The sequence below is a fragment of the Pan paniscus genome, chromosome 14 (assembly GCF_029289425.2).
Source record: "Pan paniscus chromosome 14, NHGRI_mPanPan1-v2.0_pri, whole genome shotgun sequence".
Classification (NCBI taxonomy): Eukaryota; Metazoa; Chordata; class Mammalia; order Primates; family Hominidae; genus Pan; species Pan paniscus.
In genome coordinates, this window is record NC_073263.2 from 42,775,773 (window position 1) to 42,799,557 (window position 23,785).

The 23,785-nt window shown below is 41.2% G+C and overlaps 1 protein-coding gene across 1 annotated transcript in view; it reads right to left on the bottom strand.

Moving 5' to 3' along the window:
* ENOX1 (ecto-NOX disulfide-thiol exchanger 1) overlaps positions 1-23,785 on the bottom strand; it is a 409,234-nt gene that overhangs the window by 83,071 nt on the left and 302,378 nt on the right. The window contains exon 14 of the mRNA XM_063595931.1: positions 1,173-1,357. Coding sequence (XP_063452001.1) covers positions 1,173-1,357 — 185 coding nt within the window. The remainder of the gene's footprint in view (positions 1-1,172; positions 1,358-23,785) is intronic.

Consider the following 23,785-nt stretch of genomic DNA (forward strand, 5'->3'; position numbering starts at 1 on the left):
TCACTTCCCAATCCGTGATTCTTTTTTATACTCTCCCTCTCAATTATTTTTCCCTGTTAGGTTGATGTTTCTGTAGTAGTTACCTCTAATCACTAAGATACTTCTGTAGGCAATCCATGCTCTGGATGTTACAGAGCAGTCAATATGGATGGGGGAATTTAAAAAATTGACTCCATATATTTTAACGTTCTATCATTCTACTTATATTTCCCTTGTTTAAATAAAAACAATCTTTTTTTTTCAGAAAATATTGATTGGATTTGTATATTCAGAGGGGTAATTTAAAAATACCCATGATGATAATATATGCTCTGTTATTCTAAGGTAACTCAAAGGCCCAAACACCTTAAGAATATCAGGTACCAATTGACGTTTTCAGATACAAATCTGACTGTGAATCTTTGACTCTATTCCCTCACTGCCAACAGTCGGATTTTCCCCTCCTATCGACATTTTATTTCCCACAGTACCTGTTCCTTTTCCCTACTCCAAAGCCCTCAACTTTCATTTCCTTTCTAACAATTGCCATAAATACACATCTTTAAATTCAGTATGCCAGGATGAAGTCTGGCACTCTTCAACAAAAACACAGCTATTGCCCCGTTTCTAAAGTTATCTATCCCCCAAAACTCTGATGCTTCATATATTCCATCAACAAACATTTCTTAAACACGTAATGTGCTCAAAGAACCTGACTAGATCCTAAGTGTAATACAGAAAAAGTGGAAACAATATAATTTACATTTACACTAACCTTGAAGACAGACAAACAAACTGCTTTTGTAAAATCAGTTGTCGTGCTTTGAAGTTAAAAGTTCTAAGATTACAAAACGCTTGTATCATGCAGGGATCTGCTAGGTATTTGCCATGGGGCTATATTTCACATGCAGCCTTTCAATCTCCTAAATCCAAATCACTTTCCTTTATTTCCTACCTCCAGGGTGATTTCTTCAACATATTTTATTGGCTTGGCTTTTCTCCAGATTCTACCCTTCCACAAACAGTCATTAGCACTTTTCTGTCCTAGGAACTTAGCTTTTTGGTTGTCATTTCTTCTCCTTCACCCTTTCCAGCACACAGCTGCCTTTCCATTTTCATTTAATACACATATCTCTTTCTCTCAAAAAAAAAAAAAAAAAAAAAAAAAAAAAAAAAACATCTGGGCCAGGTACCTGCTGCATGCCTTGCATGGTTTGCTGCAGAAACTGCAGTTGCTGGTCCTTGGTGAGGTTTTCTTCTGTTCGGAAAAGCTGTTCTTTTTCTTGTTTCAGCAGCTCCACCTCATTCCTGTAGGCATCCAGCTGCCAGCGGAGACTGTCATTCTCCTCTTTCAGAGCGTAGGCCTGGGCAGCCAGGGCTGAGGGACAAACAGAACGAGTTCAGGTGAGCTACCTTCTTGCTTAGCTTGAGGAGGCCTTCTGCGGGAAAGGGAGTCTGTCACCCAAGTTCTTAATGTTTGTACCAGCTCAGAAATAAAAGCAAAATGCCATTCCCTGGGGCTCTATTTTGTAGTCGGTATGCATCACTTCTCTCGGAACTTTTATCTGTTCTGTTTGTCCTGTCTTACATGTGAATGTTTCTTATGGGCACAGGATTAATTCCTCCCAAATTCTTGTCCCTTGACCTCTCCCTCAATGCTAGACACCCTCACAGACATTGGTATGTGGTGCTAGGTGGTGACAACATTTAGAATTCCAGGCAACAATCATATCTACTAAATATTGTCTTCCCCCTTTCTACAGGATTGCTTAGCTACTTGGAGGGCTGCTTTCTTTCAAATAATCAGCAGTTCTACAGGTTGAGACATGCGGCAGCATCCCAGGGGAGAGAGGAATTTATATGCACACCATTCCTTCCTGCTCTACTGCTGGGACAAATTGCACAGATTGTTTTCCTCCAACTCCTATCAGAATGGGAAGCTAGTTCCATCTGTTTCACCAACAGATTAAAACTCTTTTCCTCTACAAGGCTGAGTGGTTACTCTAATACCTCTCCCTGAAACCCCAAATTCTCCAGATTTAGATTCAGACTTCATTCATATGTCTATCTTATTAAGAAACCAAGACAGTTAACTCAGGGTCTCACACACCTCAAGGCTTCAGAAATAGCCGAAACTGAAAAAGAAACAAATGGTACCAAACAAAGATTGAGGGTAGGGAAATCCCTTTCCCTAGTTTCTACCTTATTGCTTAGGGGTCTCTCCGAAAATCAACATAGCCTGCTGAGCACTCATAAAGTACTGGATCAAGAGCTTTGTATGAACTCACTCACTTCATACCCCCATCAAGCCTGTGATGCCGGTGCTGGTCTTATCCCCATCTTTACAGATGAGAAAAATGTGGCACAGAGAAGTTATGTAACTCATCCAATCCCACAAAGTAAGCAGCAGAAAGCCTTCACACCCAGGCTGCAGGCTCCAGAGTCTCTGCTCTCGATTACCATCGGTCCATGTGTTTAGTTCTTACCAGGCTGTTCAAAACCAGTCTCACATTCCCCCACCAACTCTCCCACCAGTCTCCCTTTAATCTTCCCCCTCACAGAAAAGCCATTCCCCACTTGTGTAAGCAAGAGAAAAGTGAAAGAAAATTTGAAACGCTTGTTACCAGAAACTTCAAACATGTAACTTCCAGTAGATAAGGGCACGGTATGGAGCCCACTGCACACCAGGTCGTCAGTGCGTGCGCGTTTCCAGCCCCCGTTCCCTGTGTCAGAGGACCAAATCAAGGTCGCCTCCTGAGTGTTCTACCTGCACATTACAGTTCCATGGTGATAAAGCTTTACCGAGGTGCTCTGAGACCATAGTGAATTCTCTCCTCAAATATCAAATGTCAAATTATGTTAATAATAGTTTTATAGTTGAGTGTTTTACAGTACTCCATCTTGCAAAATGATAATCTCTGTGTAGTACACACTGAACTACTAATCAGACAGAACATGCAATTACCCAGAAATTTCCCTACATCACGCCAGTAGGGATCAATTACTTAACATGCATTTACTTCATATTTACCTGTGCTCAGTTCTGTGAGGGCATCTCAGACCACAAAAAGAGGAGACAGAATACATCTCTTCCCTCAAAGAGCTTAATCTAGTAGAAACTGACACATTTAAAAAGAAACTATTGCTTTCAAAGGAAGAAAGGATAGTGTGATGTCTGGAATACAGCAGGCACTCAATAAATGTTGGTTGAATGAATAAATGAATAAATAAATGAGTCGAGATGCATGACAAAAAAATGCATCCTATAGGAGTTCAGAGAAGAGAAATAAAAATTCAGACTGAAGGAATAAAAGAGGGCTTTGGAAGATGAAAACCCCAAGAACTTGGGAAGGATGTCTCTCAGTCAGAAGCCAGAGCATAAGCAAAAGCCCAGATATGAAAATCAAAGGTAGAATACTTGGGGCAAGAAGGAGAGAAACTTGACCAAAAGCCAAGTGTTTGCCTGGAAGCAGTGAGAGAAAGGGAATCCACTTCAGGTGATGGGAGAAGGTGGGGAAGGTTAGGTTCAATGGAGTGGCCAATTGAGAACCACTGACAGCGCTTGGAGTAGTGGAAGGACATGATGAAATTGGGATTTAGGAACATTAGTTTGGCAATGGTGCATGGAATGAACTGGAGGCTGAAGAGAATGAATAAAGGAGATTTTATTTGGTGTATGTGTGTGCAAAACCAAGGAGCAGCCACTTTTACAGTTTTCAGAGACCTACTCATAAAATCAGAAATTATCCAGCATGTAACCCGCAGCATGAGCCAGTGCTTTTTAACATTGTACAGCCCAGCTTCAGATCTTGTCCACACCCTGAGATACCACCTCCTGACAGCTCCGTTTACCAAGCCATAAGGAAATGGTTATGAGGATTCATTTGTGAGAGGGATGTTGTAATAGGGCAAAATCACAGAAAATGCAAATGATGAAGAAAGTGTTGGCACTACATAGGCACATTACTACATTTAGTAGCATTCAAAGACACTTAAGTCATTTCCTTAGGAAGCTCTATTTGGCCCTTTTTCAATTCAGAGTGGCATTTTTATTATCATAACTGATAGCAGGTGTTTGTGAAGAAATCGATTAGTATGCAGGGATGGAAATTACATTTTCCAAATGAATTACATAGTCTGCAAGATATGCTGAAATCTGTATAGCAAAATGCAAGCAGCTATAAAGCATGTGCCAGCAGCATTATTTAAATAAATTATCTGAACATAAATACATATAGGAAAGTGTACCATCCATTATTTTAGGGGATCTCTTACAAACCTATGGAATGGTACTGCTGAGAGTTCTTAGTCTTGGCTAAGCCAAGTGACTACAGTGCCTGCCAAGCAGGATATAATATTGTTTGCATTCCCGGAATAGGAATGTGATATCATCATATTAAAAAAACCTACAACAGCTGTAATTCCCCCCACCAAAAAAAAAAAATCAATACCATAGCAAATTCCATCGACATTTTTATAATTGGGGCACATAACTGATTTACATTCCTGATTAAATGATTTCAAGCTTGATTTTTACAAAAAAATTTTCGTTACTCATGTGGCAGCAAGTAGTTATCTTCTAAAGGGTGAGAAATTGTATATTGACTCCACTTAGCTTCAGGCCACCTGTTTGTAAACATCACTCAGTGTCATACTGCAGCCCTGAATCTATTCCTCAGACAAGGCTGCCTGGAAGAGGCTATATTATGTTTCTTGGGCCAGAGCGCTAACAGAAAAAAAATCCTAATAATTTCTGACTTAATATAACTTCTCAGTATATTAAAAATTCAGAAATTGGAAAGGGCAACTCTTTTTATTTCTCTCTCTTCTCTTTAGTTCTTTCTGGAATACTGTACTAAATTAAAGAGTTTTGAAAAAAATGTGTCATCAAGCTTCCATGATAAAATTTACCTTATGAGACTGCACAATGAATCCACTATCCAAATAAGTATAAGGATTAAAAAAAAAAAGTACAGTGTGCATCTTTCGGTAGGAATTCCTAAGGAGTGCACCGAGTGCCAATAAATGGAATATGTAAGAGACACCCCATGTGGATTGCCAATTTCCGATAATAAAAAAAGAATAGAATTAGACACCTTAAATGTCAACCGGACTGAATGTGATTAAATATTTTGTTGGTGATTTTAAAGGCACTGCTGAATCTAGTGGTGCCTCTGGATTACCATCAATTAATTCACCAACCATCCATTTATGTATTTATTAAGAAAACATGGTGAGGAGCTGTAGCATTCACAAGAAGCTTAAGGCCAGCACAGTCACCCATTTCTACTTACTCAGTACTTTAGAAAAATTCTGAATACTGGAATTTTCTGATTGGATCAAAAATGAAATAATAAAATTGGAAAAATTTTGCTAGGCAAGATTGTTATACTTCAAAACTTAGCACCAGACTAAAAAATGACCAAAGTGACACTAGTGTATGAAAATCAATCCAAAGGTTGAACGGCACTGCTGAAGAAAAGGCTTAAAGGTATTGCGGCATCTTGTTATATTCTTTACTAGATTCTATATAAACCATTATTCTTTATATTAATTATGGTCAAAGTGACCTCCTCTTCTGTCTCCTGTCTTACTGTGTTTCCATGGGAACAGATAATGCCATGCTTAACTTCTTTAAGTAAATAATCTGGAGAAAGCCTTGAAATCTCTTTTACCAGCCTGAGCCAGCCTCAGAAAAATAATTAGCAATATATGAAAAATGTAAGTTGTTTTGGGTTATGTCCCAGTAAGCTGACAGTCTGTTAATATCTTTTTCATGCTCAGGCAAGATGTAACTAAATAATAAAACATTTTAATATATTGTTTCTAACAATATCTGTGTTTCTCCAGAACTCTTAGTCTTTGTGTGTTTGGGGAACTCTGTGTTTAACATTCCCCCTCCACTTTGCCAGATGTCCTCCTGAAATGCTGGAAGGACGCTGCTGAACTGTAGATTTCCTTCCCAACAAGCAAAGAAAGTCTTTTTCAAGAATTTCATTGGCTGCTACCCAGGAAGGCAGTTGTACCGATAGCCCCTGAACACAGGAGGGCGGAGGCAGGCTGGCCTGGCAAATGTCACAATATCTGTGTGCCTTCAACGGCTGCCTCCTCAGCCACAATCCTGCCTCCTGCTCCACGCTGAAAGGGAGCTGTAGTTATGGCCCAGTGACAGGGACTCTCTCCAGCTTCTATTTGCTTCTCTGCATTCTGAATCTTCTTGTGAGGTGCCTTGAGGCCTTTAGATGCTATTCTGTGGCAGAAACATTATCACGCTGTGTACTCAAACTCATGCTTCTCTTTGTATACAGCAGTGTTGCTCCTGAGAGGTGACTGCCCTAGAGGGTGCCATGTGAGCAGTCTCATCAATGGAGTGTGAGGGGGATTGAGGATGCCTTCTGCACAGTCCCTCATTCTCTGCCTGCTGCTGGAATAGGCTTGGGTCTCTGAGTCACCACATGGAGGAAAGGTGCCCACAGGCCCAGAATATCTGCCTTGGATTGTTGTGTGCCCAAAAAGTAACACTTTTTTTTTTTGGTTAGGCCATCTTTATACAGCAGCTGGTGTTACTCTAACCCAGTGTTCTCCAAACATTGGCCTGCATTACAAGCTCCTGGCGGGCATATTAAAACACACTTTTCTGGGCCCTACCCTCAGTTTCCAGTTCAGTTTGTCTGGGAGGAAGCCCAAGAATTAGCATTCTTCCAAGTCCCCAGGTGGTGCTGATGCTGCTGGTGCAGAGATCACACTTTGAGAGCCACTGCTCAGACCGCTGCTCATTCTATCCCGATTCCTAAACTGGGGTTGTGGTTGGCTTGTTTGGAGAAATGCTTCTGAAAGAACCACATGCTTGGAACCACATGCTTGGCTTGTCATTCTGGTTTTATTCCTTGATCTCCTTTTGTATGAGGCCTGACTCCATGTTCTGCACCTGGGAAGGCAGCCCTGTTGCATCCCTGTGCCCAGGTCCCATGAGCTCAGCTTGCCCCGTGCCCTGGCTATCTCCTATGGAAGATTTGGGCAAAAGGCACAGTCACTATTCTGTTTTCTTCAAATAACAGTAGCAGTAATGGGAATAGCAACAGTGGTAGTGACAGCTAATGATTTTTATGTGGCAGGCACTGAGGTAAGCATATTCTTTACACAGTATCCTTTCACCCTCATGAAAACACGATACAGTCAATATGATTATTATTTCTATTTTCCAGATGATGGAAGTGAGTTTCTGGGAGACAGAGGTTGCTGGTTGGAGGTAAAAGGTGTGGCTCTAGGACTATATTCCTCCATGTAATCCCACCAGGCTAGCTTAGCTCCATGTAAGTGCCGCCCATCCCAGAGAAAGGAGTAAACCAGGGAGCCTACTGTAGTGGCTAGTTTGCTCCTAACAGAAGTAAAACATTCAATTTCTGGCTCTATCTGGGGAGTGTTCTGCTGGAGAGAGACTCTGCTATGAAAGCAGAGAGGATGAACCTGTTTTAAAATAAACATGCAGGTATTTTCTGCAGGACAAACTTGGGGATGATTTATGGAGAAGTTAAACTCACTCTTCAGGAAATCTTGAGGCCTGGCTGGAACCACTTAGGGATCCTACTTTCTGCCCTGTGTCCCTCTCCTCTCAAACGGCCACACTGATACCCACTAATCCCAGAGCTCAAGAGCCTGAGTTGCTACTAATGCTTTATTGAGAGAGTTTTGTCCATAGACCCATGCTGATCTCAGGATTCCCAAAGATCCAGTATGAGACTATTCACCCTATCCATCTGAACTCACCTATGTTTGATTTTTAAAGTGTCTGTGCCTTCAGTTAGAATAAAGGTGACAGAAACTCCTCTGCTGTTATGCTGACCTCCCATGAACTCTGTCCCCTGAGTCTACTTTGCTTGGGCTAATGAAGGCCAAAGACAAGGACCAGTACCATGTCAGAAGATTAACAGAGGCTTGGGGTCCTTCATCATTGGTAGCCTCATTCTCAGTGGCTGCTGTTGCCATCAGTGCCTCCCAGTGGCCAGGCACAGAGCTGGAAAGTATCCTAGGATGACATCTGCCAACAGCCAGTCTCCTGCTGGAGAGCCTCTTATGGTACCAACAAAGTACAATTGATCTGCTTTTCAATAATACCTGTATCACCACTGAAGCAGCAATCTTTCTCAAATTGCTCACGGAAATTTCTTCTGCTACATTTTTGCAGGATTATTATTATTACAACTTAGCATTGACATAACATTTCATATGTGCAGTGTGTATTCGAATCTGCACATTAGCTAGTATTAGGGAAAGCTAAACAGAAGCACAATGCAGTGTCTATTTCCATCTTTGTGTGAGGCCAGTGGAATAAGGGTAATTTCGGGAGCACAGGTAAGCTAGATCCTGTTATTATGACGGCTTAAATGTGAGTCTGGAGGCACAATGGGCAGCAGGTGACTCAGGAAAAAAAAATTCTCTGCTCCTTCCTCCAGAGAGCTCTTCCTGAGGAAGTACTCCGCACCAGCAGCAGAACTAGGAGATACTGCTGGGCTGCTGCCACTATGGAGAATTCACATCATGCCTTATCACTTTTCCATTTACATTATTATCCTCTGATCCGACCCAAAACCATCCCCATTTTCCTCAGAGGAAAAAAAGCAAAGGAAAGAGACATGTTCACTTCTTGCAAAAGCAGGATAAGTCTGTCATTTAAAACGCTGTTGAAGGATGCTCTGTCAGGTGAGGATGCCTTTAGAGTCCTCCGGGAAACACATCAGAAGTGAATGCTGCAAGCATGAGCTGAGCTCCCTACTCTAGGCCAAGCTGGGGACAGGGCAGGGAAGCAGGGCTCTCAGCCCCTGCCCAGCCTGGCCTCCGCAGCTCCCAGCCCAGCCGCAGGGAGAGCTACAGATATGGAACCTGGTAGAAGCTGGTTAGAAGGGCTCCAGGAGGGGCCATCCTCACACTGTGTAGTGGGAGTCAAATAAGGGAGAGAAGAGCTCTTATCTTCTGGCTGGAACATAAGAGCTGGGGGAGGCTCTCTCTGGAAGGCAGTGGTTGAGCTCACACATTGAAAAGCTGAAGGGAAGCAGAGTGGGACTGCTGCACAGTGGACACTGCTTTACCAAAAGATTCAGCGATCTCCAGGAGGAGGTGCCATGGCTATGGAGGGAGAGGCGAGCAGGCTGCTTCCTATTGAGCCCCAAGGCCAGGCAGGAGCATCTCAGGAGGGGGCACTTTACCCCACTCTTCCTTTTAATTAGATTTTAGTTTTCTTTTTCACTTTCAGTCCCTATTTTGATTTCCAAGATTATAGGGCCATTTTAAAAAAATCTTCTAAAGGCTTTAAAGATTCCTTTTTAGGAAAGTCAGACTTAGCTAAGCCAAGCTAGATAATAAAATGACACTGGCTTTCAGGAATTGTACCCCCTCCCCTGCAGACAGTACACCTCCCTTGGGTGTAGTACTCCACCACGGGCTTGGCTCTGTGTGACTTCATCCTAACTAGTAGTTGGTCTGGCCAAAGAGAGAAACTTTAAACAGCAATCCTTCCCTCCAAAACAACTCCTCATTTTCTCACCAGTCTGCAGTATAAAAGCAGTGACCTCTTTTTCCTCTCATCTTACAAATTTCCTTCCTTTTTAACAAGTGGTCATTTCTAATTTTCATCAAGAAACTTTCCCCTTAAGAAGTGGTATTTCCCCTCTCCTGCTCTACCCTCTACACAGAAACACACGCACGCGCACACAGTTATATCAATATTTGAATTGGTGCTTCTACCATATAAAACACATCCACACTACGAAATGTGAAATGATGGCCAGCTCAAACTTAAGGTATATCTTCTCAGTTCTATGCATTGCTCTTTGCAAGGAGTAGCATCTTTTTTTGTAAAGTTTTTATTTTATAGTGCCAAATACTTGCGATAATGGGTTGAACAGAAAATTTTTTTTAAAGTTACTTCCGCCTTAGGTAAACCCTAACTATCCAGACTAGTAAGTGGGCACCAAGACTTCACTTTTATGCTTGGGCAATGACTGTGCCTGGGCTGTCTCTGAGCCTCCTCCTCCCCACTGTTCTCATTACCAACATTGAAATTGACTTATGAACACTTACTTGTGTCTGGCAATAGGACAGAAAGTATCTGCATCCTCTCTCAATGTATAACCAAGGTGGGAGGACCCAGTATGAACAGGTAGCTGGCATCTTGAGGTATCTGTACCACTTTGATATCTCTTAAATGAGAAACCTGGGACTCATGCCGGATGTTATGAATCTGAGATTCTGGAATGGGGCCCAGGGATGTGCCTTTCAGCAAGTTTCTAGGGTGATTCTGATGCATGCCAACATTTTAGAGCCACCTCCCTGGCCTTTAGGGACCAGGTCCCCACTTCCTAATGCTTTCTTCATGACTTTCTTCTAGTCTTAGATTTCTTTCATTAGTTTTTCATATTTGCTTTCTTTCAGCCTTTTCCAACAGCTGAAAGGACCTTCTCTCCTGCTTTTACAACCCAACACAGCCTTCTGGGCTTCTCTGCCTCTGCCATGTCTTCTCACATTCCATTAACCTACCGGCCTGCTCCTTGCTGAATGCTACCTCCTGCCTCTCCTGGAATGACTCTGTGACTGAATGCCTGCGTAAATCCTACAGGCAGTGTCTCCAAAACACATTGTCCTCATCTGCTCGATGTTGTTGTGCATTACTTTTCTTTGCAGCCATATGTCTGGAGAAAGTTTCTGCTATGGCAGCTTGTGGCTTGCACCCAGGAGAGGCCAGGCTGAACCTCTGGAACTAATTGCCCTTGACCAGGCCCCGGGAACAGCCTTTTCACTGTGGGAGAGGAGGCCCCTCCCACGTACACATGCTTACCACACCAGTCTCTAGATTCGCAGAGACTTTTCTCCTTGGCAAGTGGCCAGGCATGCCTGCTTCCCTTTCTCACTGCTGATGGATGAGCAAACAGTTCCTGTCTATTCTCCTAGAGGTAGAGAAAGGCAGGGACTCTGTCCTTGGCTTGCATCACCACTCATATCAGGCCACCCTCCACCCTTGCCCTCCCTTTTCAAGCCGCCCTTTTTTCCAGTGAACCAGAGGATACTCCAAATGTGCCCGACACAGACCTGTGAGGGGACTTTTCCACCTGGGTCTCACACGCTCCACTTAAACTACCTCCCTCTCACTTCTCCTTTCTTTGCTCCTTTATCATTGCCTATGTCAGTCACTTCCTGTCCACTACAGATTTTTATCCTTTACTCCATTTTTGTTTTCTTCTCATTCCCACATTACTTTACCTCACCTCAACCCGTTTTGTCCTTCTTTCCCACCTAATAGGTGGGAAAAGAGGTAACCTTTCTCACATCCTCACAAAAAAGATTTTTGCTTTGTTCATTAAAATGATTTGTTTTGCATTTCTGGTGAGTATAATTTTTCAGGTAGCAATGTTTTATTCTTACCAGTGCCTCCTTAAAAAGCCTTTGCAAGTGCTGAGGTGCCAGTTAAGCACTATATGACAGCCATCATCCTCACATTACAGGCCAGTGGTTTTCAATCCTTTGTGCAGCGAATCACCTGGAGACTGTTTTAATAACACCGATGCCTGGGCATTAACCTGCGGCCATTGGTATGTGTATAAAGTTTCCCAGGTGATTCTCACGTGCAGACGGTGCCGTGAACCACACATTCACACCTTCTGCTCTACACCAGCATCAACTCTCCACATTGCCACAGTGCCTGGTATTTGCAAAATGCCACAGAATCCCTTAATTGTTTATTTCTCACAGTCTTATCGAGGAACTCTCAGGATGAGCCTCATGTCATTGCTGAGAAAGCTGAGGCTTGGTGAAGGGATATTATTTGCCAAGCCATGCCAGAAATAAAACCAAGGTACTTCAAGGGCCCTCTGACCTCATCTGCTCAAAGTTACTTTTTTTTTTTTTTTTTCCAGAGTCTCGCTGTCACCCAGGCTGGAGTGCAGTGGTGTGACCTTGGCTCGCTGCAACCTCTGCCTCCCGGGCTTACATGATTCTCCTGCCTCAGCCTCCCATCTAGCTGGGATTACAGGTGTGTGCCACCACACCTGGCTAATTTTTGTATTTTTAGTAGAGACAGGGTTTCCCTATGCTGGCCAGGCTGGTCTGGAACTCTTGACCTCAAATGATCCGCCTACCTCGGCCTCCCAAAGTGCTGGGATTACAGGTGTGAGTCACTGTACCCAGGCTCAAAGTTACTTCTTTACTGTATTCACTGACTCTAAACTCCCCCTGCCAACAACACTTGTTCTCACTCATAGAGGTCCCTTTCTCAGAGCCATTCTAACACTCTTACCACCCAGATGAGCCTCTCTTCCAAAGAGAGTATCATAGTGAGCTTGGCAGTGCTTAGTCAGGCCCGACAGTGGAGAGGAAACGCAGAAGGAAGCCAAGGACTTATTTTCGGAATTCTCAATATTTCAGTGATTCAGATGGCTTCAGTTCACATTCTTCAACTGGACACATCATCACTTCTTTTTATCCCCAGAGTTTGAGTGCCACAAAATCTTGCTTTGACAAACTCAGCATTAGTCTTGGAGTCCTTGGGCAGGGGAAATGCATGTATTTTATAAACTGTCCGGATGGATAAATTACAGCAATTTTTCCCTGGGAAAGAGTTGTTCAGACATTTAAACCCTCTATATATTGAGCATGATAACCTTTCTCACATCCCCACAAAAAAACAGTTTTTGCTTTGTTCATTAAAATGATTTGTTTTGCGTTTCTGGTGAGTATAATTTTTCAGGTAGCAATGTTTTATTCTTACCAGAGCCTCCTTAAAAATCCTCTGCGACTGGGCGTGGTGGCTCACGCCTGTAATCCCAGCACTTTGGGAGGCCGAGGTGGGCATATCATGAGATCAGGAGATCGAGACCATCCTGGCTAATACAGTGAGACCCCGTCTCTACTAAAAATACAAAAAATTAGCCAGGCGTGGTGGCACACGCCTGTAGTCCTAGCTGCTTGGGAGGCTGAGGCAGGAGAATCGCTTGAACCCGGGAGGCAGAGGTTGCAATGAGCCGAGATCGCGCCATTGCACTCTACCCTGGTGACAGAGCGAGATTCCGTCTCAAAAAAAAAAAAAAAAAAGCCTCTGCCAGTGCTGAGGTGCCAGTTAAGCACTATTAATCAAACACTAAATGCTTTTTAAACAGCTCTACCTTTTTTTCTAATTGAGAAACAGAGCTGTTTGGGCAAGTTTATGAGGTGACCTTCATTGAATTAAAGAGGTCAGCGATGGAACAGATTTCAAACCCATATTCAATGATTTTTTAAAAAATGACTTCCTTCCAATTAAGCAGAAATTAGCATAAAATATTTTGTTTCTGAAAGGTTAAAAGAATTCCTCTGAGAAGGCAGCTGTCTTGTTACTAGCTTTTTATTGAACATGAGAGGGAAGGGACTATGGATAGTTTCATCTAAAGTGCTTTGTTAACATGACACTGATGATCCAGCATCGATTACAATATTCCTTAGGAGCCTAAGTGTTATGTAGAAGGGTCAAAAAGTCCATTTTAAATTTTATTTCCTATTTCAAAGTCCAAGAACCCAATGACTTTCAATTACTAAGAAAGAAAGAAAAGAAAGAAAAAAAGAGAAAATTAAATCAACATATAGTTTATCATTTGCAAAAATTGCAACCTAGTTCTACAGAAAAAAGCTTCAGTTGTTACCTCTTTAATTCAATCAAGGTCACCTCATAAACTTGCCCAAACAGCTCTGTTTCTCAATTAGAAAAAAAGGTAGAGCTGTTTAAAAAGCATTTACTCATCTTCCTCTTAGCCCCATCCTTCTGCTTGCCATAGTCCCCCACATTTTAATGACCTGAAAGAACATCACCTTCTTCCTACCAAAAAGAGTAACATACAGAGTGTCTGATATATAATGATGGAAGCAGAATTCCACAGAGGGGAGGGGGCACCACACACAGGTGATACTTTGGGGACTACTGGGTGTGTCTGAGGCACAGTCTCCCTGAGAGACACACTCGACATAACATAGTGCTCTGCATCCCACATATCTACCCCTGCCAACCTCAAAGAGTCGAGTGGACGTGGATTATATAGAGGAGAGAGGCACAGGAGTGCTAGAGAAAGAGAAGGGGCTCTGAAGCCAGATACCAGCTGTGAGGCTTAGGGCAAGAAACTAAACCTCCAAGAGACCTCAGGGTCCTTATCCAAAAAATGTAGTCAGTACTGTGAGGATTAAATAGGTAATAGGGGTTTTTTTTTTCTTCAAAATGAAAAAAATATCCCCCAACAGATTAAAAATTAGTTCTTCCTAGTTTTAATTTCCTATCCATTCACTTAACAAAATCTTGCCCCCCTACCATGTACAATGTAGTGGGCTGGGCATTCTTTATGTTCAAGTTTACGCTCTCACACTTCTTTATGTTAGAGTTTATCTACTAGTTTTTGGCTATGACTTCGGAGGGCACAGTGGGCAGAGACTGTGAGGACCTGTGATCTGACACTATTCCAGGAAAAGCAGAACTGATGTTATGCTACGAGGATTTTTCAGAGGAGATAAGCAACCCTCTCAGATGCAAGTCTGTGTCTCAGTCTTTCAAGACTTTGTTAGCTATTCTTTCCCCTTAATCTGGCACTGTAAAGAAGACAAAGGATATGGTCCCACACACATTGTGAGAATTTACTGAATATTTGTTGTTTTGATTTTATCACTGCTTTGTATTATGACATTGTTTAAGACAATTCGTGGAGGCAAAGGATTAAGGGTAGAGAAATGGATGGCTTTAGGAGGCTCAGTAGATAAACTACACTAGAAAAGTCTAGTATTGCACGTGGAGACATTTCATAAACAACTGACTGGTAAATCACTACAAGAAAAATAAAATCTCTCATGCTACTTCCAAAAGATTTTCTAAATATATGTTGTAGATTAAGTTGTGCCTGAAAACTTGTAATCACAAAAACATCACAAGTATCAAATATAAACTTGTGGTATTTATTCAGCAGCTCACCTGATCATTATTTGGGGGTACCAAAATTCATTTTTCTCATTAATTTAGGACATTGGTGGAAGGGAGAAGACATATTACTTCCAAGATCAGAATTTCCCTGAGTCTGTAAATCTCAAGAAGATTGATATTACTGTAGATGAGGTCCCTCAGACTCTTATTTTTAAGCTATATTGAGAGGCACATCTCATAAAGAAAAGCCTCGGGAACAGAGAAAAAGGGAGAGGCACTTCAATAAGTCTTGAAATTAGATGGTGAGTCAATAAACTGGTGATCCTCAGGTAGGCTCTCCCAGACCCTGGGGGTGCAAAGAAAACATGGGATGAGATGGGAAATCAAAGGGCTGATATTGTAGCTCAGATCATTTCAGATCAACCATCAAGCATGTGCCTGAGGTTTGAGGAACGTCTTCATTTTTCTCTTTATCTTTTTGGGGACTTATGAAATGGAAAACATGGGTTGTGACAGTGTGTATGGTTACCAAAGGAAACATATAACACAGCAGTGAACATCCCTATGCACTTCACCTCTTCAAAGCATTTCCTTTTCTTCTTTTTCTTGTCTAAAGCCATACAGCAGACTCTGCTTTCAGGAAATAAATGTCACTCAATTAGCAAATGGGTGGTACCAATTTCCAGAATAATTTTTAAGAGTGGCATTTCTGTTGGGATGGGCTTAAAAAGAGTTTGCTGGGCGCATTGCCTATATTGAAGCAAATCTCCATCTAGGTAGTGGGAAAATACAGAAAATGATGGGAAGACCAAGCAGAAGCCCCATTCGGCTTTGTCTGGATTAACATTTTAAGTTAATAAGCATCTCCAGGCTACCTTTGCCTCCAAAAGGCATTATGGCACCATGTACACTGCAGGCACTCAAAATCCTTCGTTGATTTTATTTGGTTACTGACTCTTATGGTATCACTGAAGGCATTTGAAAGAGATTCTGGAGCCCTTTTCCCATAAAATTCAGTGGTGCCATAAAAGGGTCATTAACCTGAAAAGGAGAAAGCTAGTATTGAGCTCTAGACTTTCCACTTACGATCTTGGGTAAATAACATAACTTCTCATCATTGCCAATCTCTCTGTGGGTAAGAACTCAACATTTCTGCCTGGTTTAGAACTTGAATTATTTCTTGGATCCATTATTTAATATTTATACCAATATGATTAACTCTTAGAATAGGAAATTATAAGATTATGTGGTCTGGGAAGGTAAGCATATTATGGTGAGTTAAATGTGGAAATTCCCTAATTTAAAGCAAAAGAAGGCAATTCAATAAACTATCATTATCTGATACTAGTTACTATTCCTTACTATTCTTGACTTTCCAGAATGACTGAAAATGTCTAGGGAGTATTCCTCAATCAACATGGATTTTTTCATAGATTCTCCTAGGTAATTTATAAATTAATATTTATTGTAGTTTTAATTATTTAAATAATACATGCATATATTGACATTTTTGAAATGCACAGAAAAAAAAAAACAAAAATCACTTGTAATTACACCATCTGGTGATAATCAGTCTGAATATTTTGACCTATATCCTCACAGATTTTCCCCTAACATAAATTGTGAATATAACACATACACACACAATTGGAATTATTCATGCTGGTTTGTAACTGCTTTTATCACTTCACAACATATTGAGAACCTTCTTTCATTCCATTATATAGTCTAAACCATGGTTTCTTTCAAGACTGCTCATGGATATACATTAATCAATCAATACCCTAGTGTTCAATGTTTAGATGTTTCTAAATTAATTCTGAGAACTGATAATTTAGGTAACTGCTTTGAGCTGCAATGACCAGCATGCCCCAAGTAGAAAGCAAGGGCCTTTGGGACATAGCAGCTCTCGAACTTAAAGGGGGCTCATTAAAGACCCTGCAATGCCCTGCCGGAAATGCTACAATTAATAGACTCTGTCTTGTAACTTTCGCTCCAGAAATGTTTCTTCCTACTTCTCTGCTAGTGATGGGAGTCTAAAATAAAATTTTCTTTCTCTAGCCACTTCCTAGAAGGCTTCACGCATTGTGTCCTGGAACTGGGGAGAAGAGTTGCTGAGCTCTTGCTCCCTCTTTGATATCAAGAGCATTCAGTCAAGTGAAAGAGAAGGGTCTCTAAGCCATTTAGATGTGGGAGAGCTTACTATAATAATAATTTCCTATAAACTTCAATTTCCAGGGCTTCTAAGTATCATATAATGGCAAGTAGAATTTCCAAGAAAGGGAAGGAAGTACTTACTTTTTAAATTAGTTATGTGGCTCTTAACTACCTATGGTTACTAGAATTCTACAAGACATCATCCTGTCTTCATTTTCTGTGTTCATGCAGTATCCCTAGCATCTTCAAGTCTTCGATTAACGAAGCTCATGTGCAACAGTGTTAGGAGTCAAGGTATAATAGCTTTATGTCACCTACTGTGTTTTGATGAACAATACAGTATAAAAGCAGAGGAGAATTAGGACAATGATGTGCATAAACAGCACATCACTGTGCTAAGAGGCTGGTAACAGTGTATATTTTAATGTGGCCTAGTACTGATTCTTTTGGCCAGTGTCCTACTTTAACAATGTTACAGTCACACTTCAAGATTTCAGATGGAGAGGTAGAGAAGAAAATCAATAGATACTATTTTTCCACTACCAACTGGCCTACATATATATAGCTTCTCTGCCATACTCACATTCAAGGGACCTAAAAGATGCCTTTGGAAGGTCTGGCCCAGTTACCATGCTTTTAATAACCTCAAGAATCTACTCTGACCACCTCAAAGATTTTAGCTTCATCTCTCAAAGGTCCACAGGAAAGAGCCTATGATCCAGGAAGAATACAAACTTATTTGTTCTCTATTTTCTATTCCATTAATATATAAAAAGAAAACTTCTAACAAAGGCTTACTTGTTACACAAGGACTCTTGTCTGAAACCAAAATCATGTAGAATTTTATTACTGAGCCTCAAAAAATACACGGAAAAATACTTATGTAGTTAACTGTGCAAAAGAAAAAAATTAGAAGCCAAAACATTCTTCTGTAATGTTATAACACAATTTTGTTTTCTTCTTTATTCATTATTCTTAGTTGTTAGGTTTTCAAAAATGACCAGGTATTATTTTTATTCAAAAAACAACTTTTATTTTTTAAAATGTTACATGCTGCTAGAGCGCAATGAGGTGACCTACTGAAAGTGTTTTCTATAAGCATCTGCTAGAATCACAGGTGAGCATTTGACAAAATTCATCAATGTTGTAAAGGATAATCCGTTTTTCAAAATCAGAGATTCCTGAGTATTGCTTATAAATGAAAACGGAAAATCAGGAATAAATTCTACTGAAGAATTCTCTCCTGTGTTTAGGAAAGAACAACAACAACAAAAAAAGCTTACAAACTTGCCCAGATTCTGTCATCTAAACTCCTTCAAAAAATATCCCGATTTTTTCTAGAAGTTGTGCAAACCGCACTTAAATTCCAACAACACTGTGTTAATTTTGCTCAAATGCAAGCTGAAAACATATTTTAACATCCTGTCAGAATGAGATACTAAGAGTGTCGATAAAATGACACTAAAATAAATGTAAATTTAGATTGCTGTTACAAGTGGCTGCTTGGCTCTGGTAAGACGTTAGGTTGCTATAGTATTTTCCATAGCAACTTTGCATCTTATTACATAAATATTCCCTCAGTGTCCTTAAAGCCTGCTACAGAAACAGGATTAAATCCACTCTCCTATGTAATGATCCTGCATCAAACCTTACCGGAATGAAATGCCCAGAACACATAATAAACTGTAATGTAGATAATGGTGTTCCTGGCAGTCAATAAGCATCAGGGCACTTTGGGCTGCACACAGGCGGCGGTGCAGTGACCCTGTACTGCTCCCTGGCCATGCGTCTTAACCTTTCCCAGGTCAAGGTGTCAGTGGCTCTCCCTTTGTGAAGATTGGTTGCTAATGTCCTCATTCTCCTCCTCTCCCTGCCAACTGCCCATCAGCTCAAGCCCTCCACCAGGCTCAAGGGACTCATAGCACTAAGCAAGAAGCCAGGGCCTGACAGGAGCTGGGAACATGCTGGGCTGTCACGCAGGAAACTTTGTGGAGACCCCACCCAGGTCTAAGCTAGGATCAAACAGGTATGGATTGTTTAAGAACTTCAGCTAGGCCTCAACTGAATTTCACCGAGGTGTGGCACAGTTGAGTAGTTAAGAGTATTAGGGAAAGTCCTTGGTCCTGTAGACACCAATGTCAGCAACACAGATTAATCTTACATAAAATACCAGATTATGGAAAGTTTGTGCACATATGAGAGAGATGTCAAGAATCATGGCATTGATAGGTGCTACATAAAAATAGGATTATAAAGGGGCTAAGCTTAAAGACAGTTTAGGCTCCAAGTGTGAATTTACAAAACAAACACAGTCTGGTTGGGCAGAAGGAGTGCTTCCATTGAAATGGAATCTTCTGCGACAGGATCAATTTAAATAGCATCTGTTTTCCTGCATTTAAAAGGTGAAGCAATTTACAAAAAAAAAAATTTCTACACTTTTCAGAAGCATATCCATTACGGAAAGGGAATTGTAACTGCACATGAAATTAGGGAACTTAAAAATCCACCCAAAATAAATATTTATTTGAATTCCTTGGGCAAGATTAGCAAGATTAAAAGAAAAAAAAAAAAAAGGAAAGAAACAGGAAAGCCTTGGCTCCTTTGCAAATGAAACTCTGTTTAGAGTTTAGGAAGAAAGCAGGCTACTCAGCCCACCTTGCAAGATTTCTTTTATCATCTTTAAGCCACATTAGTTCTGATTCATCACATTTCCTTGTTTGGCCCCCTTGGGTTCCCAGAAGAGAAAATGCTTGTCTTTAATTCAGTGGTCAGTGATGGACACACCCCACTGGTCTATTTCTCTTTCAGGAGATGGTGCCCTCGGCTGTCATTACATGTGAAAACAGCTTATCCTTCTATGCTTCCACTCAACACAGACACCCCTGTCCTTGGGGTCTGCTGGTGCCCGGAGCTCAGATCCTGGCATGTGGCCTCAGACTGAGCCATCTCACTTTCAGTGTCTGAATTCTCTTGTCCCTCTGCCAAGTTCTGAGCCAATCTCGGGTGAGCCTGCTTTCAGTTACATTCAGTGCTTCCTAAAAGGAAGTTTCTACCAGTGTGAATGACAGAGCCCCTTGCAGTTGGCCCCTTCAGTCAGCTGCTGCACCCTGGTCTGGTGTTTAGTAACCCTCTCCTTCTTCTGTGCCTGGCTGGTGATGGGGTAACAGTGAGCCTCTTCTTAAGCTTGTGCCTAATTATAATCTTCCTGATGGGTATTTTTAAGGATCTTTCAGAAGTACTACCACCCAGAAAATACTTAATCAGAAAAATAGGTTGTCCTGCTATTCAAAGAAATCAATGGGATGGTCAGACAGCCCTATTATTATTATTTTTATTACTTATTTTTTTTTAACATAAAGCTTCCAGCTACATATATAACTATTCAGATAGGCTGATACTGCTAGTTCCAACCAAACCTAATTATGAGTTCCTAATTTGATTTAGTGGCTGAAAGATTTGGAAAGTCCTTGTTTGAATTCTTAGTGAAATTAAAAAAAAAAAAATTCCGGGCCAGGCATGGTGGCTCACGCCTGTAATCCCAGCACTTTGGGAGGCCGAGGTGAGCGGCTCACTAAGTCAGGAGATCGAGACCATCCTGGCTAACACGGTGAAACCCCGTCTCTACTAACAATACAAAAAATTAGCCAGGAGTGGGGGCGGGTGCCTGTAGTTCTAGCTACTCGGGAGGCTGAGGCAGGAGAATGGCGTGAACCCGGGAGGCAGAGCTCGCAGTGAGCCAAGATCATGCCACTGCACTCCAGCCTGGGTGACAGAGCAAGACTCCGTCTCAAAAAAAAAAAAAAAAAAAAAAAAATTCCTTTGTACCTATGTTATGGTGAATTTTCATGAAAAATTGACAGCTCAGAAAAACACTCTTCATAATTTAGAGTGTCTGCTCCTATAAGGAGCTCAGAGTTCAAATGAAATGCAGTTAAAATCCAAAAACATTTGTTTGTGTATTATGGAAAGGTATAATGATTGTCTACTGAGCAAGGGACTTTTTAGTTTTACTCTTCTAAAATTTGTGTTCAAAGTACACTCATCAAATATTGGGTGAGGTACATACACTATGTAGTGATGTTCATTTTGGTTTATAATAAATTTAATTTACCAGCTTTAGGACATCCCTAATATTTTTAACTTAAAACACTTTTTTCAAATGAGTCTTACACCCTAGAGAACTGGGTACCCTGTATCTAACTAACTCTGTGTGCCCTGGGTCCACAGCACCTTGAACATACAAAATGTAGATAATCAAAACAATGCTGGGTTACAGCTCTCTGGGCCATGGCCTGTTCGCCATGTGACACTGAATTTTGTACGTATAAAGTTCTGAACATTTTGTTTGAACATGCCTCTTTAATACTTGCCATTTCAATTTAATTAGAGCAAATGTTCTCAGGGTTATCATCCTCCTATCAACTTCTGGGACAAAGGCATCGAAAACATTAAGATCAGAAGAAGGGGAATATGAATTGAAGTCCACAGACTTTTATTGATTACGTACTTGGGGAAAGGCCCAGGGCCATGTGTTGGAGGATGACTAAGATAACAAGCAGAGTTAACATTTATTGAGTACTTACTAGATGCTCAACACTGTAAGTAAAGTCAGAAGTGCCTTGCATGCATTGACTTATTAACTCTCACAATACTAAAACGTATTGGGTTTTGCCATCTGAGGCCTTACAATCTAGGACAGCCTTCCTCTTTCCTTTCTCCTTTTTATTTCTTGTGAACACTATCCCGCCCCACAGAGTCAACCTGGAGGGAGAGAGGGAGGAAGGGAGTGGAAAAGGGTAAGGGAGAAGGAGAGAGGGAGAGAGAGGGAGGGAGGAAGAGAGAGAGAAAGAGAAAAAGGAAGAACAGATCTGGATTTTAAAGTCTGGCTTCATTTCAGTAGGAGGCAGACTAAACAACAATAAATTTGAATTTTTATCAAAAATTATCTTCACAGGCTTCAGAGCAGGATGCCGATCTTCTAGAATGAATGCTTCAATAAATCTGTCATTATTTTCGAATTTATTAACAAAATTGATTTTCATTTTTATCAGCATCTTAGTTTTGCTCCAGTGAACTCCTTTTCCCCTTTAAGATTCAACTGATGAAGAAGAGTGAACACCCCACCCAGAATTCTATTATAGATACTGCAGAATTATAGCCAAAGATATATTGCAAATTATTATATATGGTAAAAAGAAAAGTACAATGAAATATTCTTCATAACCAAAAAGCAGAGATATATTCAAACATTTTGATTATTTTTTAAAAAGTAAACCCAAGGTATCATATAAGTCCTTACACAATAAATTGTGCCTTTCCTAAAAACCAAACAAGTCAATTATGTCCATCTCTTCCCTGCCCCCCAAAATAAAACCCATTACAGGGTACTTTTTGTCTTAGTATGGAGACGACAAGCAAAGCTGGCCCTGGGGGACCACAGACAGAGCGCCCTGCAGTGGGTGCAGCCTCAGCACCTCCTCCCGGCACAGGCAGGTGACAACTGAATGATATTCTCTTCTGGAATTTCCAAGAATTCCTGGGTCAGCTACTACCCAGGAGGTCTGAAGCAAAATCCCACTGTTTAAGCAGAGAGGAAATTGGCAGGGGATTCCTTAAAGCATGGAGAATTTCACCTCCATTTCAGCACTGGCAATTCCCCTGTTAGTGAATTAGAGTGCTACATTTTGAGAGGACTGCTCCTATGTAGGTGACTGGCAGATGCAAATGTGTACCTAAAAACAAGGGATGTGTCTGTCACCCAAGAAGATACCGCTGGAAGGTGTTTCCCTCGGGCTATGGCCTCCATCCTCCTGCTTCAAGCAACAGTTAGCAGGGATTTGTCTGAGGTTTGAACAAAAGACCAGATGGGAATTCTTGCTGTCAGGCTGTGTCCCCAAATATGCAGGGCTGAAAGAAAAACAACTGCCTGCCTTTGGGCCAGATCTTCAGGGCCCTGTGGAATAAAAAAGGTTAGTTGCCTTCCTTTCCCTTTAATCAGTCCTGTGCTTTCTTCAGAAACCACATGCCACATTCTCTGGTCCATCTCGTTTTGAAAAGCACGAAAAGACTTTGAACTCCTCGGGGCCTGGCATTTGAACTCCGGTTCTTTCATCTCTTCCCTCAGAACCTGGCATACAACATGCCCTGCACTTTGCTCATTAATTCTGCTGACCAAGTAACAAGACTGGTGAAAGTTTTTTTTAAAAGTTCAGGCTCTACTTCACGTTCTCATCAGATGCCTGGGGAATAAACTGAGAGAGGTGTCGGGAGATCACATCTCCGTTGATGCTTCTGCAGCAGAGGCCGGGCCCCGATCCTATAAGCATGTACGTGCCGCAAGACCTCAGTGAGCATACTATTCAGAGTCATCATTATTCTGGTCCTATCCTAAGCAGACTATGAAATTATACACAATTCTTACTTGGGAAATTGACAAGTTATTTAAAAAGAAACATCACCAAGACAAAACAAAAAGCCACAGGTTCAAATGAGAATTTCTGACTGATGCAGTTCTTTTCTCCTACACCTACCTTGTCAGGATATTAAGAATCCAAGTTTCATGTCAACTTGCCTCTCATCCAGAAGCTTCACAAAGGATGAAAGCGCTTTTGACAAAAAAAAAAAGTTTATTTCTTTATTTGAAGATCTTGTTGAACTTAAGAAATTCACACAAATCCTTGCTCCCTTCTTTTGCTATGTGAAGGTTTGTAGAATAGAAATCCTGTGAGG